This window comes from Heliangelus exortis, chromosome 5 (genome assembly GCF_036169615.1).
Source record: "Heliangelus exortis chromosome 5, bHelExo1.hap1, whole genome shotgun sequence".
Lineage (NCBI taxonomy): Eukaryota > Metazoa > Chordata > Aves > Apodiformes > Trochilidae > Heliangelus > Heliangelus exortis.
Window position 1 is genome coordinate 39,249,252 of NC_092426.1, and position 17,582 is coordinate 39,266,833.

A 17,582-nucleotide genomic window follows, 5' to 3' on the forward strand; every position below is an offset into this window, starting at 1 on the left:
AGATGGAGTTAGGCTTTTCTCAGTGGTGACCAGTGATAGGACAAGGGGTAATGGGTGTAAATTGGAGCATAGGAGGTTCAAGTTGAATATCAGAAAAAATTTTTTTACTGTAAGGGTGACGGAGCCCTGGAACAGGCTGCCCAGGGGGGTTGTGGAGTCTCCTTCACTGGAGACATTCAAAACCCACCTGGACACGTTCCTAGGGGATGTACTCTAGGGGGCCCTGCTCTGGCAGGGGGGTTGGACTAGATGATCTTTCCAGGTCCCTTCCAACCTCTAGGATTCTATGATTCTATGGTTTCTAGTTATTCCTTAGATCTTTAAAAAGCTTTAAAACCTGTAAGATTTTAATTAAGAAAAAAATCTTAAATCCTCTTCTGCAGCCTTTGATACCTTCTTCCATTACCAAGCCCAATTTTGACATTTTTGCACCCAAAAACTACTCCGAAAGGTTTTTGAAAGCATGAAGCTCTTTCCTTGTACACATGCCCTAAGCACAGCACATCTAAAGAGACTAAAATACTGGCCCTGAAACTCTCTCCCTTCTCTCTGTCTCTTGCTGTATGTAATGAAGAAAAAAAGATTTATGAAAGAACAGTCTTTACACCTTAACATTTTAGGTGCTATTTGGGGTGGCTGATAGTTGCAAGAACAGTGTTAAAAAATTGGCCATATGACAAAGAAGTCTCTGAGGAATCATTCAGATTTCAGTAACAGTAATTATTATCACTGCAAAGGTCAGACAATTGATAAGACCTCAAGTCCAAATTCCAACTCCATCAGAATAGCTTACAAAGTATGAAAACAACTGTGTATCAGATCAAAACCTTCCACTGCAGTGGCCTCTTGGCCAGCTCCATCAAGATGATTCATTTTGCCTGTCTGCATATCATCTTTCCACCCACATTGCTCCTAGAACAACAGTTCACCCAAGCAATCCACAATGGCAAAGATTAATGCTTTCAGTACACTTTGAGCTGATAAGGAAAGCATTACTCCCAGTTTCCTAGGAAAAAAAGGTAATTCTTTGAAAAAATAAATACAGCAACTCAAACAGTAACCAAGTTTCACAGCTTTTGAATGGTCTGATACATTGGAGTGTGCCACCAAAAGCTCTCCATAAACAAGAACTTTTTTAGAATACATAAAGCAAGAAACACTGCTGAAATGCCATTTGATCCCAGCAGAGTGCACATACTAATACATCATCTCTAGAACATAAAGATATAAAGAGAAATCCTCCTTGGTTCTGTTACACTGAACAAAGCAATCGATATCCAATAGAGGAAGTAACAGTAAGAGTAAAAAAATATACATACAGGGGAAAAAAGGTTCATATACACAAGAGATGAATTATCAAATGACAGAACTCAGAATGGTCATTAGCAAACCCTTCTTTCCTCCCACCTCCTGAGCAGATGGTTTAAGACAGATGCTACCTATAGGGAGAAGATGTCTGGAGAGAGAAGTCAAGAAACTGAGTTTTAATAAAACAGACCAGTTTTTCATTTGTAAAAGTACAACAAAAGGTACAGAAGTGATGAGCAAGTAAAGGCATCCATCCTCCTAGAAAAGAAATTCACCACAGTGAAATTCATTTCTCTGATTCTTCATAAGAACAGTACAGAGATCATCTACTTCAGAGAAGCTGAACTCCACAGTGTAAAAGAAGCCTTCTTTCAAGAATCTCTGAAAGTCAGCCAAACATCAGGTTGAAATTAATTCAAAAAAATAAAAGCCTTACTGGAAAGCAACACAAAAAATAAAAGCGTCGTGCTGCAAGCAGATTCTTAAAAGCAACCATGCAGATTTTTAAAAAGTCTAGACCCAAAAAAGCTAAAGAACAAGGATAGCTGGAGTAGATACAGCCAAAGCCACAGTATAACAAGGGAATCACTAATTGCCAATATATCCTTATCTGGAGTTTGCAAACAGCACCAGTCACCTATGTTCAGAGATGACTGAATTCAGATGGAAAGCAGCATGGAGGGGAAGGACAACTCAGAATAACACAGGCATTAAAAAGCTTTTTTACAAGAGGAAACTGAGTAGTTTTGTCTAGTAAAATTTTTTTTAAAAATTAAATTAAAAAAATAGCTGAATAATGAGTATGGGGGCATTCTAAAAGTAAGGACTACAACAACCCAAGAATTAAACTGGATGCAAGTGGAAGACCAGACTTGCTGCTGGAATAAGCTGAAAGTTTTAAGAGATCTCAAACATTAAGCTTTGGAATATCCTTTGAACAGCTGCAAGGGACAAATAACCCAAACAACTTAAGAGATCCTGATAAATTACAAGCAGTATAACCAAATTACTCACGAGAAAGAACAAGCTCTGATAACTTGAGAATTTTTCAGCCCTACCAGAAGGATTACTGTTCCCTGAAGTACAGTAGCAACAAGGGAATGGAGAAGTTTAACAAGTACCTTTATTTATGCCACAAGCAAGTCTTCATATGGTAAAATAAAGAAACAGGCAACAGCTACAATTGCAGTCAGTGAACCTTTGTATTCCCTTTATTGAACGACCATGTCATTTCACTATACAAAATCAAGTAACTACCTTAAAGCAGCTTAAATAAACCTTTGCAGACATGTACTAATCTCTTAAACTAATTTGCCTATAATATACACTCCCTATGTGAGGTTCCTGAGCCTGTTTAAATTTGATGACTTTCCCTCAGAGACTGCCCTTTTTGAAGCTTCTTCTGGATCCCCTCTTTATCCCATTGGAAAAGAAAACAAAGACTCCAATGCCTACACAGCACTCTGCTAACCTGCTCAATGTTTTTAAAAGCTGGGATCTCTTCAGACAATTTTGAATGCAACCTTCTGAAGTGGTGCTGGCACTCCAGTGTTACCCTGGATTCCTCTGGGGGCCAAGCTTTATTCATTTTTCATATGGGGAAAGTTGAATCCTTTGCCTGAATTAGCCTCAATACAGTAATTCCTCTCCCCCAGTGACACTTGAGACTGGCAAAGGAAAAGGAGAAATAGATGCAGCATAGACACGGACATTATGCTCATTTTTGCAAGAAGCCTCTAACTTTATTTGACCATTCTTTCAGTTTTTCTTAGGGTGGGTTTTTTGGTTGGAGTTTTTTAGGTGTTTTGGTTTGAGTTTTTTTGGTTTTTTTTTTGAAGGACCCAGTTCCTTCTCTAATCTAGTAAAGACATCCACCAAATACAAACATTTTACTCCAATATAAGAAACTGACTAATGACAGCATGTTATTAAATACCATCAGCAGATAAACAATGGAAGTACCAAGCACATTTACAGATATTCAATAGCCATCTGACTAACAAAGTTGAAATGAAAAGCAGTGAGTGTGAAAACACTGCTGTGGCCACAGCATAAAGAAAATTAGAAAATGTGTAAGCTCACTGGATCTGTCTGATTCAGTAACAGCTTCTATTTCAAATATCCTGGCTATCAAAATGGATGAACAGCTGATAATCAAAACAGCAACTGCTCAAGGCTGGTATTTTTCTGTTTCCTTCTTGTTGTTTTGTTTGGGATTTTTGTTTTGTTTTATTTAATCAGGATGACCAAAGGTGGAGTCCAACAACTGGAGGATTAGCTGATGCCCTGGACATGGTTCAGGGCATCACAGAAATTCTAAACATGAAAAGTCAGAAATTTTTCTATAATTGGCATTTTTGTTTCCTTAACAATTTTATCCCTTCAGGGCATTTCAGGACAGCATATGCTGGACTGTTTACAGTTTTAAAAAGAGCATTAGATAGCCCAGCCCCAAGCCTTCTAATTGCCATGTGCTAGCTGTCCCCAAAGAAACCTTAATAATCCCCAACCTCAGAGTGATATAAACACACTTCTCACTGTCACTTTTACAGATGCTGAACCCCTACAACACCAAAGTAACAAACTGAGAGGACTCTACAGTGGTACAGGACACCATGTACTGGCCCTGACATGTACAGGACACCATGAAAACACTGACAAAAAGGTAGCAATAGAAGAGGAACAAGAAGCAGAACAGTCAAACCACCACATAGAAAAGATGTCAGGATATTTTGTGCATCATGCAGTGGTTTGCCATTGCAGACAGAAACCTCACACTTTACAGTGGTGCTGCTCCATATCTTTACATGCCCTGTTCCCTCCCAGGACCTTTGGCACTAATAATTTTGTGGAGATTATGGTACCACTATTAATTTGGCACTATTAATTTTGTGGATTTTACGTGTTCTGGGAGCACAACTGGCTTTGATACAAAGAATACTGGAGTTGTACATCATATTTTTCAGTTCTCCACTGGGGAAAAATGTTACTTCATGTGGTCTTCAGCTCTCAGACTACAAATCTATTACTATTCCAAAGGACATCCTGGTTGCCTGCTGAACCCAACACTGAAAGCCTTTCCTGATTGGTGCACACAAAACCAGTGTAAACAGCTCTACCAGTGTTTAAAAAGAAAAAAAAAACCAACCTCCAATCAGTAAAAGTTATTTATAATAGGACTTCTATCCAAAAGATACAGATGTCTGACTAATTTCAGACAATTTTATTGCCCAAAGAGGTCTTGAGTGATTGACAAATAAGCAACATTAAGTGAAATAAAAAAGCTGTCTCTACCTTTGCAATCTGAGATCCACAGAGAAAATGCACACAGAAGCTTTCCCTGGAAAAGACCAGAAAGGAGAAGAGAAAAGTGTTTGCTGGTAGCTTCTGTCCCAAAGTCCCTTTACTGAGTTTTAAGACTTCCAGAACACTTGCTTGAATGTAAAATTAATATGATCTACAGAGGTTATGGGCCAGTGCAACCAAAATCAAAATCATAGCCATCCATGTCAACAAAAAATTGGCTCCCAAACATTACTTAATTTCTGACCAGTTTATTTACATGCAGATGAAAATGCAAGCAGCAGATAAAAATGGGACACAACTTTCTTCCCTTTTCCTGCCTCCTAGCTTAGAGGACAGGAAAGTAACCAAAACCAACTGAGTTCTTAGTTTGCCTGATTTAGAAACATGAAATTGAACTTAAGCCTCCTACATTCAAGAAGAATTCCTTAAACATAAAGTGTTTGATTACTACACTTTGTAGTAAAAGAACACAGATGGAAAAGAACAACCCACCCAGGAAAAAGCCCAAAAGTGTTGTGATCAATGAGGCATGCCACTGACCTGCAAAAACACAAACAAATTTATTTGTAGAAAAGAGAAGGAACACATTCTTAGTACTCAGGACTATCCCAGCTATGGCCAGGAACACCCCTATTTTATAACTTCTGCTTTCAAAAATGTCTGTTTTAAAGCAAAGCATCCAGGACTAAAAACAAAGCATGGCATTTAATTTATTCCAAATTAAATTGCAACATCTCAGGCCTTAAATATCAGCAAGACATTAAAGAATCCAATAATATTTTTGTGCTTAATAAATTCTAGTAATTTAACAAATACTAGAAGAAATTTAGCATTCCCACTTTTGTACATCTGGGTAGGTTCCCCAGGAATATCAGAATATCATCAGACAGGCATGAAAAAAATCCATGCAGAAGTACAGCCCAAATGTTTCACCTTCACTGCCAGTGATACCCCAGTAGGCTCTGGTCACAAGATACACCACTTCCTCCAAGTATTTTCTACAACAAATCCTTTCCCATATATTTTACTCAGTTTAATTTTGCAGCAAATTTTTTTTATCAAGACCCCTGTGTCTTTCCCAAGCACAAAAGAGCAAAGAAAACATTGTGCACACCCAAGACAACCAGAGATCATCTTGCCAATGACTACAAACCACAAAGTCCCTCATTCTTTTACAGAAGCTTTGTTGATAAAGCAATAAAACTTGGTTCTGGAATGCACAGAGAGGAGATCTCCAGTAGTGAACTAGATGCCCAAAGCATCATTTGGAATATTTGTGAGCAACCACTCAGCTCCAGGACTTTCTAATTCCCTTCTTTGTTCCCATTCTCAAATTTTTCCTCAGCTCTGCAACACAAACGATGTCAACATCCTCCTAAATCACATGAAACAACAATCCAGAAACACTATCACAGATAGAAGACCTGAATTCTACTTTAATAATTAAACTGAATAAATTTAATAATTATTTAATATTATTTTATATTTAATATTTTTATTTAAAATATTGCTCCAAGTCATACCAAGAGTTATGCTATTCCTTTCATGTCTCCACTTGAACAGAATTTTAAAAAAATGTTTATATGAAACAAAACCAAAAAAAGCTGATTTGCCATCTTTGCACTGCATCAACTCAGCTAAATAAACAAGACAACTCAAAGAGTCCTAGTTTGGGAAGTTATCAAATTATGTAGCACTGGAATTTGAACAATGCTTTAACAATCACAAAATTGGTAAAAAAAGGGTGACATGAATAGTTCCACGGATCAAAATTTAAGACAAGTGTTGATCAGTATTAAGTGGCAGGGCCACATGAACTTCTGACAAAGTAACTGATAAACTACATATTGAAATTTTCCTCAAACAACATGATTTGTCTTGCCTTAACACAACGTGTGGTACTTCCATATGTGCTTCACAACAATTGTCAGTTCTAATTCTTCATGAATTAAACACAAAACAAACAAAAAACCCCTACACCCAAAAATACTTTGCATAAAGATAACTTAAAGTCACCCTGCAGCAATATCTACATGAAGTGAAAATGAAAATTGGAAAACTGCATTAGAATCTTGAAACAAGGATAACCAACAAACAAATATAGTCCATGGAGGGATCTGTGTGCAAGTACCTTAAACATAATTAATGAAAACAACGAAAAGAGCAAAACTGGAATCTGTTCTTTTGCTTTGTTTGTACTTCTGTGTCCCTGATTATTCTTTTAAAAAAGCAAAAGCAGCTTAATGTAAGACACTATAATCATGTAGACTTCTGACACTAGAGCACAGAGCCAGTCTCCAACTAAGATCTCCTAAACATGAGGGGGAAAAAAAAAAAAAAGCCTTAGGAGGAGAAAACTAAGTTTACAATGCAATTACGCAACAGAGTTCAAAACTATTACCATGAAGGCACTTTCATTACACATCCCTGGTTTTATTCTTCAAAGTTTTAAAGATATTTGTACTATTCTGTAAACTCAAGCTGTCACTTGATTAAAGCCAGAGAGATCTGTAAAGTAATTCCAAACCACATTTTCCTCAGATGCACTGGATACACAAATGCAAGTTGTATCCACAGCTCTCAGCACTTCCACATAAATCACAACAGGAGTACTAAAGAAAAACTCTGTTAGTGCTTCATGATTAAAAAAAGTAAATAAATTCAATGCCATGTTTTAAATAGAAACTGCAAGCAGCTGAGGAAATTCAATTTTATACCACAAAGGTGTCAACAGCGTTGTCATTTTGAGATCCTATAATGGCAATCAGCTCCTTGTTGGAGTTGTAAAATCTTAATTTGCTTTCCCAGTCTGGATTAAATGGGCTCCAAGACTCTTAGGAGAACTTTTCAGTAAAAGATAGCACAATAAATGACTGGTTATTTACAGCAAAATGATGAAGTGGAAAAGAAACTTGCAGATAGCAGCTTCTAAAGGTCAAAAAAGGATGGTAAATACAAGAAAGGAAGTAGTAAAAGTAATCAGTTGGGTCTAGAATCTGTCAGTTTTATTTACCAGTGAGAATATGGGGCACTTTCATGACTATTGTTAGCATGTCCACATAAACTTAATGAATTTTTGAGAAGAGAGATATTAGTTCCATTCTAGGAGACAGGAAGAGAACAAATGCAATTTCACAAAGCTGTAAGACAAACAAAACAGCAGAACTGAGATCACAAAGGTTAAGAGTTGGCTTCCCCAATTCCATACTCTGGCCATGTGACCTTTGCTAAATATTGTACACAGCAGGAAATGAAGAACAGAGAGAAAAGAGAACTAATGCAATGTAGAGAGACAGACAACTAGAGCAATAGGTAATTCAGATTAACCCCTGAAGAGAATTCTTCTTATTTAGATAGGGAAGTAAAGGAATTTTCAATTCAAATTCCCAGTATGAGATTAAAATTAATATTATTTACATGTAATCCATATTAATTACATGGAGAGTCATGTTGCTAAGGTTCGTCAAGCTCAAGAGCCACAGCCAAGTGCCCCCTAGTGACATGGTACATGCAGGAGAACTTTGGGAATGCCAACAGTACAGAGCAGCAGCATCCTAAGATGCTAAGATGAAGACAAAGAATTTTGTGCATTCACAGCTGCAGTTGAAGCATGTGCACCTTATCCAAGTAAAAAAGAAAAAGCAACTGAAAGCAAGAACATATATTTAAAAATGCATGTCTTCTAATTCCTGCTCCCAGAGAAATAACTAAATGAGGTAACAAGCCAAAAAGCAAAAATTATCTACACAGAAGTCTGTGTAGAAGATGCACTGATGTATTAGAACTACAGAAGAGACAGGAGACAAAGATGATTTAGACTGAACAAAAAAGTACAGCCAATCCTTGACATCCTTGTGGTTCTGGCCTTGACCTGAAACCGTGGGATAAATATAGAAGAGGGGGAGAAAGTTTCCAAAACACAGGTCAGCAATTTTAAAGTTATTCAAGGTGGACAATTAGTGCTACACACCAGGAAGAGGGCTGCAAGAGTCACTCTGCCAAGACAGTCTGAAAGACCTCACTCAGTACATCTGAAGGGGAGCTGTGCAAGCACACAAATTAAGAAGTTTTTCTCCAGATCAGGCCCAGCACTTCATTACCCTGTTTGCCTTCAACAGTTTACAAGAACTGGAGACAACAACCAGTTACTGGACAAGAGTCCTAATCGAGAGTTCTTAACAACCAGTGTTAAATCCCAAGGGGCAGACAAGTAGATCCCCTCTTGTTTTAAGCAACCCAATCAATGCATCTTTACTTCCTTGAAAATATTTCTAATATCACCTTCTTACCCACTTTTGAAAACTGCAATTCTTTTGCCTTCACCTCATTACTGCTTTATTTCTCTCAACATCCTTGCCAGGTTACCCCAGGGCTAACATGCACTGCATCCTCCCTCACAACTCTAGTAATACAAACTCAACAGGGAAAAAAAAGTTCCTTACTGCTATTTGCACTACTAATAATTACCAACATCAACAATAACATCATAAGAGCCTTGAATTCAGTTAGCTTGCTAACCATGACATAAAAGATAAAGTTACTTTCCTGAAGGATTTAGTATTCAAATCCCTAACTCGTAGCAAAGGGACACTGAGAGTATTTTGCTTGTGTTCTTTATAGTTGGTTGCTATAGCTGCATAAGAGCTACAAGTGCTGCACAGAAAATGGAAAAGTTGGAAAGAACCAAACAAGAATTCAAAGGGTTAGTTATGACTCAGAAAAGGGCAAAAGGAAGAAAACCAAAAGAAGCAGCCATTAGCAAAGTAAACATTCTGCGTAAATTCCCCAGCAACTAAATCTGAAAAGGCAAGTCCAGATTTTTGGAACCAAATATATTCTTTATTCCAAGTATTAGGAAAGAATATAAATGCTAATGTTTCCCTACCCATTAACACCCCCGCTCCCACAAACCAACAGATGAGTACAAGATACATTTTTTTCCATAGTTGAAACACAAATCAAACACCACTAAAAAAAATATTTATCAACAGCAGCACCAGTTAATACACCTCACTCCAGCACCTCACTCCAGGACTAGTAAGCAGCTATGCTAGGAGTTATCAATGTCAGAAATTGTATCACAGCACCATTTCAGAAAACAAACGAGGATTTTTAATTTAGCAGAGAATTTCAGGTATTGCTTGCCTCACCCACAAGGCATTCAAATCTGCCCGGATTTAACCCCACACTACGTTCTGAAAAATGACCCAACACCACCAAACAGTCCAGTAATGGACTAGGAGTAAGCATACACTACCAGAAGGTCCATTTAGGTTCCATTTTAACATTCCCATTTGTAATTTGAAAGAGGACAGGAGTGGCAAAGGCAAAGAAGCCAGATGGCATTTGCAGAAGACCCCGAACTGGGCAGAGCAGTAAACAAGCACAAATATAGAAAAACACATTGGGTTTATATAAAAGATCTGAGAACATTCATACCAAGGAGAAAATGGAGCAGCACTGAGGACTCTTTCTGAACATATTTATATACAGCCTCTCATCCAGCTGATCTTCCTGAGGGCTGGCTTGCACTTAGGTAACAGCTACTCTCGAATTATTCCCTTATAAGAAAACAATACTGCAAAAACGTGTATTGGGAAAAATTATGGGTAACCAACTAAAACACTGCTTGATGATTAAGTGCACAAACTGTGCTGCAAAAACTGCTCTCCGTGGACAGCTGAAAGCTGAAAGCTGACACAACCAGAAACAGCCTCAAAAACTCAACAAACACCGGAGAAATCACACGTTGTCTGGAAGAAGACTGCTGTGAAAACAAACCCGCTCGTACTGACACCGCACTACCTGGGTATGGTCCCGCACAAAAGAAGAGGTACCTAAATGCCATCGCACTGGAGGCGGCAGGAACGCATTTTACACAGGAGCCTACCCACAAACACGAGTGTTCCACAACACGCGAGGAAAACCAGGAGAAAGAAGACAACACTTCACGTTTTACTAAGTCCGAAAAACAACAACAAAAAACCGATTTCCTCTTTAACAGCGGCAGCCCCGAAGCGCAGTCTGACCCGGCCAGCCGAGCCCCGGCCTGTCCTGCGGGAGCAACCGGAGGAAAGGGCGGGTGAGGAGGGCGGCTCACGGCCCCGCCATCGGATGTGCCCACACTGCGTGCCCAGAGCCCAGACAGAGCCGGCACCCGCGGGGCCTGGGCAGCTCCCCGGGGCTCGGGAGCCGCTCTCCCCGGAGGCCGCTGTCCTCGGAAGCCTCCCCTTCTTCCGGGCCCCAGCTCCAAGAGCCGCGGTTCTCGCCCTCCGCCGGCCGCGGCCCGCCAGGGGCAGCGCGTCCCGACGACTCCGCGGCGGCTTCCGCGCTCCCTCTGCCGCAGGCCGCGGTCCCGGAGCTCCCGAACAAAGGCCCCAGAAGCCAGCCCCGGCCCCAGCTCCCAACTCCCAGCTCCCAGCCCGGCCTCGCTCTGCTCGCCACGGCTCGGCGGCCCCGCTCGGGCAGGTGCCCACCGCCTCCCGAAGCGCATCCGCGGGGACGGCCGCGAGTGCGCGCCCGCCCGCCCGCCCGGGGAGCGGCGTCGCGGCGCTGGCCTTGCAGCCGGGCCGAGCGCGTAGGCCCGAAGCCTACCTGGTGCGAAAGGGCCGGGGCCGGACGGGCGGAGAGCGAGAGGCAGCGGGGCCAAGCCGGGCCCGGAAGGTGTGGCCCCAGCACTCGGTGGCTGCCGCCGCTCCGAGCTCCGGCCAGGCCAACCAGCCGAGCCCCGAGCCGGACGCGAAGAGCGGAGCCCAGAGAGGTGCCAAGGCCCGAGCAGTCGAAGCCAGAACGCAGACAGGCCGCGCCAATCGAGCGCCAGTCGCCCGATGGCGAGGCAGGGCAGGCGAGACGAGTCGAGCACAGAGGGAGGTTGTGACCGGTACCGGTGCCGGGATTGCTGGGCCGGGCCGGGCCGCCTCCTGCCCCGAAAGGTACCCGAGCGTCCCTCCCGGCCGGAACGGCCGCCGGGCAGGCCGGGGCGGGCAGGCACGGAAGGCGGGAGCCGCGCTGTGCCAGGCACCGGGTCAAGGGGTAGCGGTGAGCGGTACCGCGGGCTCCCCCCGTGAAGCCCCTCGGGCGGTACCGAGGTGCGGCCCGGTCTCGCAGCGCCGGTGGCTGGCGGGACACCGAGCCCCTTTTCTTGTTCTCATACATCACAGCCACGTTTTCCATCCGCATCTCGCGGCGTTGGGTTTTTCCCGTCCAGACTGATACGGAGTGGGAAAAATGTAATTAAAAGCGGGCAAGAAAAGATCAGGATCAGAGTGAAACACGTTTAGAGAGCTCAGGGTATTTATCTGATGACACGTAACTGAAAATATTTTCTAGAAATAGCAGAGCATTGGTGTTTATTATCTATTGATCCCCAGAGGTGAGGACAGGCGAGTCTGCAGCGCTCCCAGGGGAAGGGACGTGGCAGCCCTGGGGGAGCAGGGGTTGAGGTCACTGTCCCCTGCCCCATCTGTGCGGGAGAAGTGAGAGCCTTGGGAGGGACCTGGGAGGCGGGAGGAAAATCTGAGCGAGCCTGGGTGCTTTGCAGCTGTGAGGCAGCAAAGGGAAAGGGCCAAAAAAAAACGGACATTTAGGGCTTGAGGTTTGTTTTAATGTAAAGGATTGGAGCAAGCAGAGGCAGAAGAGCAAGAGAGTCCTCAAGGGGGTGTTTTAAAGGAAACCTGGAAAGGGACAGAGAGGGGGTTTTAGAAGGAATTAAGTCAACCAGTGAAAACTGCAATGCCTTGAGTAGTGAGTCACTGTCATCTTCCAACAGGTCACAGAATTATCAGACTTGATATGGTCAGAGTTCATGAGTTCCCTTTTCAAAGCTCTTAAAAATGCACAAACTTAAAAAATGCACAACAGATTGCAGCTGTGAGATGGGGTGAAAGTGCAGAGGAGCACAAAAGAAAAAAAATAAAAAAGAAATATGAACCTCATGCTGTCAGATTTAAATATTATCTAAAGCTGAAGGGAAAGAGAACAGTCTATATTGTTTTGAAGGAAGATGGAGTATGTGGGACAAACTGTGTCTCAGCACACTCTGAGAAGAGCTATTCATAGCATACATTAGGAAACTCCAAGTTCTTACTACATGACAGTGTTTGTACCTACAGGTGTCCAAGTCTCACTTGACCTTAGTGTCACCCACACAGTTCATTCAGTGTCTGCTGGTGTTTTGGTCTAAAGGTCAGTAGCATATGCCATCAAATATGATTATGAGCCACCAGGCACCATAAAGAGCAGCAATTCTTACCTTAAATATGCTTAAAAAAAAAAAGAAAAAAATACTTGTCTGCTTCTTCCTAGGTAAAAGGTGCAGTGGTTCTGTCACAGTGAGCAACAGTAGTTCTTATGCAATGTTTCATGAGAAGAAGTGTAAAAAAAATAAAATTACATCTCAGATTGTTTTACATATTATGTTACATTTCTCATCAAAGCTTATAAAAACATGCTGCTTATACATCATATAGTACATGTGGTTTTCTTTCAGATAATAAAAGCTCACTGTCATTGCAAACCTGGCAGAACCATATCTAATCCTGCATCTCCATCCTACCCTTTGGCATGTGTCCCATACATTCTTAGTCTTCAAACACATGGCATGATCCAGGCTCATTTCCTGTAAAAGAACAGACAGACCTGCTGGGCCAGATGGCTGCACTTCTGCTTTAAGTAGTTACATTTGTGCAGCTTTTTACCTTCCCTACTACTTTTGCCTCATTTACTCCCCAATAAACAATAAAATGTAAGAAACACAATTTTCTCAGACTGCTGTCAAGACATTCTTGGAAACACTTGAATCTTTGGGAGTAAGAACATTGCCAGGAAACTCTCCAGTCCTGTATGAGCAACAACTGCATGCATCAGTTGCCTTTTTCTACTGACCAGGCAGATGGTCAGCAGTGGCAGAGCAGCCTTTCTGCACACCAGCTCTGCTCTAAATGAAGACCTTTTGCAATTAATTTGGTTTTTGAGACACAGACAGTCTCTTTTACAGCAGCCACCACAATGAGTCATTATTGACAATTGCTGTTGTGGCAAAAAGAGGCCAGTGAGAACTAGACTTCCACTGAATAGCCCATTTCCTGATATCTGTTAGGTAGCAGACAGAATCAACACCAAGACAGCTTAACACCTTCTCCAGTCTGTTTCTGAAAGAAGAAACATTCAGCCCTTCCAGGTACATCCAGAAAAAAGCTCTCAGCTTTCAGAGGAATCACTGGGTTTTGTGAGATGTGCAAAACTGTGAAATGATATTTAGTGAGAATTCATACTTGCAACCAAAAAGATAAATGTTTCCTTTGCTGATTATAAGTTCAGGGTAGAAATTTGTGTGAAATACAGTTTAGAAATCAATCAGAAGTGTGTTGGGTTACAAAGTGGCATAAAATTGTTGCTTTGTAAAAGAGTGCAAGGCTTACAGATTTTTCATTGTTGTCAAAGACAAATTCCCAAGTTTCTTCACTTACCTCACATTAGTCATCATTTTCTAAGTTAGGTGAAAGGGCAGCTCTAAGCATCACAACAGTAAAAGTTTCTCAATTAAACTGTATCTATGCAGAGAACGGGAGAAGTTCGGAATATCACCTGAAATAAGAAGCCTGAAATAAGAAGAGTAAAATTTCTCCTCGTCTCATGTCTGCTTAGTCCTTACAAAATTAAAGTGCAAAGGGTGTATTTCCTCTGTACATCTGCCCAGGTGAATTCATTAAGAGCCTTCTTTCAGTCACAGTGTTAGCTAAAATGAGTAAGCAGAAGCTCCTGACGAACACGACAGGCTTCCGAGTCCATCGACTCCATCTGCTCGTACTCCTCTTCCGGCTGTTCCATGTGTCCCGTGGTTGGTGAAGACCACACATCCAGCCCGTGTTCCAGGGAGATGTTATGGAGAACACAGCAAGCCAGAATGATGTGGCTGGATTTCTCTGGAGAATACTGCAGGGTGCCTTTGGACCCATCCAAGCAGCGGAAACGCGAGCGAATGGTTCTGAACGTCTGCTCGATGACGTTGTGGGTGGCAGAATGGGCCATGTTGTAACGATACTCTGCAGGGGTCTCAGGGATGTGCAGGGGGGTCATCAACCAGGTTCTGAGGAAGAAGGAGCTATCACCTGTTAGCAGTGAAGAGGAGAACAGGTTACACACCCACACTTAACCGTGGCTTGCAGCTCTTCGCTCGTGGTTTCCTGGCACTGTAGAGACAGAGTGAGTTACTTCCCCGAGTAAAACAGAAGACAGAAGAAAGCAACAATAACTCTGATTTGGAAATGTGGCAAAATAAAGGCATTCAGTTTACCCAGGGAAATCCTGAAGAACAGAAAAGAGTTTAAAGATCATTTACTACATAACAAATACAGCGAAAGACAGGTAGGCTAGCACCCTGCACAGAATTAAAAACTGAGTAATTCATCTGACCATAGCTTGGAAGGCTGAAAACAAGCTCTTGACAGAATGAATGTAAACTACTACATAATCATAATGTAAGCTATATAATAAATAATAAACTATATGTATAAACAAACTATATAATAAATAATGAACTATATGTATAAATAAACTCTATGTACAAATAAACTATATAATAAATAATAAGACTGTAAAAAACACAGATTGGAATTCACTGTTCTGGACTTCTAAGAGAAGGATGACCTAAACTGAATCATATATCTCCAGGAATTTACAGGAAAGCAATAGAAAGTAAACATATCACTTGTACCCACAGACTCTGGGCTCAATGAGAAGCTGATATATACTACTTCCCACAGAAAACAATGATGAAAAATTGACTTGCCAAGTAGCCAGCCATCTTTATGCAGCTCATTTTCAAACTGGCTTGCAAGAGCTGCCTGCTGTAACACCGTGTAGTCAGGAAGGCTGCCGGGCCAGTGGGTTTCTGCACTCAGAAGGACTCCTCTGGCATCACACACCATCAGACAATTCAGAGAATGGAGACCCTTTCGGTTCACATAGGAGAGGTCCTCAGCATTTGGTGCTTTGATTGCCACATGGGTGCAGTCAACCACCCCCAGCACTCCTGGCATGCCAGCCAGCCCATAAAAATCATCCTTCAGGCTCTGCACAGTAACTTCATCCTCAGGGAAGCGAATAAACTGTGAGGCTCTTTCCACCAGTGCCTCAGTTACATTGGCAACACAGCGGCTCATGGAAGCTTGACTAATGCCAATAGCATCACCCATTCGTGTCTGGAAGTACCCAGAGGTAAAGAAACCCAGTGCAGCAAGGATCTGTGTCTCTGGACTGATGGCCCTGGAACGTTGGGTAGGACGGGAGAGGCTGGCTCCCAGCAGATCCACCAGGTAGTAAATGAACTGCCGGGGAAATCCGTACATGGATATCAGGTACTCATCTGTGACATCCTCCAGCTTGAAGCGATCCAAAGTCCTGTGCCCACGACCATAGAGCAAGAGGTCACAGTCAAGAACTGCAACAGGTACGGCCATGGCTTGTGGCTGGGGGTCCCCTGGGGCTCCTCCTTTTCAAGTTTCAGAGTTTTCACCTGTGCAAAGCAATAAGGAAGGAGATTCAGAACGATTTTTATACTTGTAATATATGATTGCAACATATGTTAATGAGTTTCTATTCCTAACCAGTAAAATTCAGGAAAAGAATTAAACTGAGAAAGAAGTGAATATGGGGCTAGACGAAGCAGTTAGGGCATGTAATTTTCCACTGAAACAGCGTGAACAAAACAAGGCCCTAACGAGGCTAACTTCTGTCTGAAAGATAATTAAAAGTGTAGGTCCTGTTCTTAAAACAAGACACTGCCAAGGCCAACGAGGCACCAAAGGAATGTGAACATCTGCACAAGGAGAACATAAAGATGTCACAACCAGCAGATAAGGGGAAAGTTATGGCTAGGGTCTGGTATCGCCCTGTAACAATATAGTGAAGTCAGCAAAATCAAGAAAGGTAAAAAGTTCAAGCTTGAGGAAGACCTCTTACTTCATCCAAAGACCCCGTGATGACCCCCGGATATCTCCCCAAAAGAGGACTCCGCCCGTCATGAATATTATAATGACCTGATGTAATCCCTATGAATATATCTGTAAACCCACCTCCTTTTGAATATTCATAGAATTGTAATCAATATAAGGTAATTCTAGAGTTTTAGAGGTGTGCGTGTGAGTGGAGCGGAGACTCCCCATGCACCCAGCGCTGGTTTGCTCATTGCAATTCCAATTTTATTAATTAATTAAACCATTAGGAGAATATCGAGTCTCGGTCATTTATAACATACCGGTCAGCCTTTCTGACTGCTAGCATTTTCCTTTTACACAAGTTATGCAGCAAATCTTTTCCTGCATCTTTGGAGCTGCTTTTAAGAGCACGGGGGTCGAAGCAGGAGCGCTCAGTGCGTAGCGGACATCTTAGCCCTGCCTGACCAGGGGGCAGCCTGGTGCTGACAGAACTGACCCCCCGAGACAGGGAAGGGGCTGGTGCACCACAGCAGCGACTTCCCGAGTCCGGCGACCGATCCCACTCCCCTCCGACCGAGCCCCCGGGATGGCAGAGACACGAACCACCAGTAGCCCCGTGGGTGCCCCCCCCTTTCCCGCTGCCGTCGGGCGGGTGGCACAGGCCCGGCGGGCCCTTGCCTTTGCCGGACGCCTCTGCGCGCTGATCCTGCCGGCAGCGCCTGGGCCTCCACCCTCACCGGGTCCTGTCCCGGTCCTTACCGGCACACAGCGGTTTCCAGGCGGCTCCGTCCCCCGCAGCCGCCCCAGCCCTCCCGGACCCCGCGGCGAGGTCCCGCCCGCTGAGGCCTCCACGTTCGCCGGGGCAGATTCGCCACAGCGCGGGGGAACCCTCCGGGAATGTTGGTGGGCGCTGCCCCCTTACCCTGCTCCCGACTCCTTCCTTCCTCTCTGCCGGCCCGGGGGCGGCGAGGGTAGGCGGGGAGCGGCTGCGGCGGCTCCGTATGGAAAGTAGCGCCGCGGATACTCAGGCAC

The 17,582-nt window shown here is 43.0% G+C and overlaps 2 protein-coding genes across 6 annotated transcripts in view; both read right to left on the minus strand.

The window, feature by feature from the left end:
• AMBRA1 (autophagy and beclin 1 regulator 1) overlaps window positions 1-11,400 on the minus strand; it is a 132,980-nt gene extending 121,580 nt beyond the window's left edge. The window contains exon 1 of one of the 5 annotated variants that reach the window (XM_071744829.1): window positions 11,209-11,400. The gene's annotated coding sequence lies outside the window, so the exon portion shown is untranslated. Of the gene's footprint in view, window positions 1-10,419; window positions 10,561-11,208 lie in introns of those variants that run through there. The other 4 variants (XM_071744827.1, XM_071744830.1, XM_071744831.1 and 1 more) reach the window with 4 other exon arrangements.
• A 1,614-nt stretch (window positions 11,401-13,014) lies between these two features.
• On the minus strand, window positions 13,015-16,073 carry HARBI1 (harbinger transposase derived 1). Its single transcript, XM_071744862.1, has 2 exons — window positions 15,404-16,073; window positions 13,015-14,723 (listed from the first exon to the last, which is right to left on the minus strand). The coding sequence occupies exons 1-2, from the start codon at window positions 16,071-16,073 to the stop codon at window positions 14,347-14,349; spliced, it is 1,047 nt and encodes a 348-aa protein (XP_071600963.1). The 3' UTR covers window positions 13,015-14,346.
• Window positions 16,074-17,582: the final 1,509 nt, after the last annotated feature.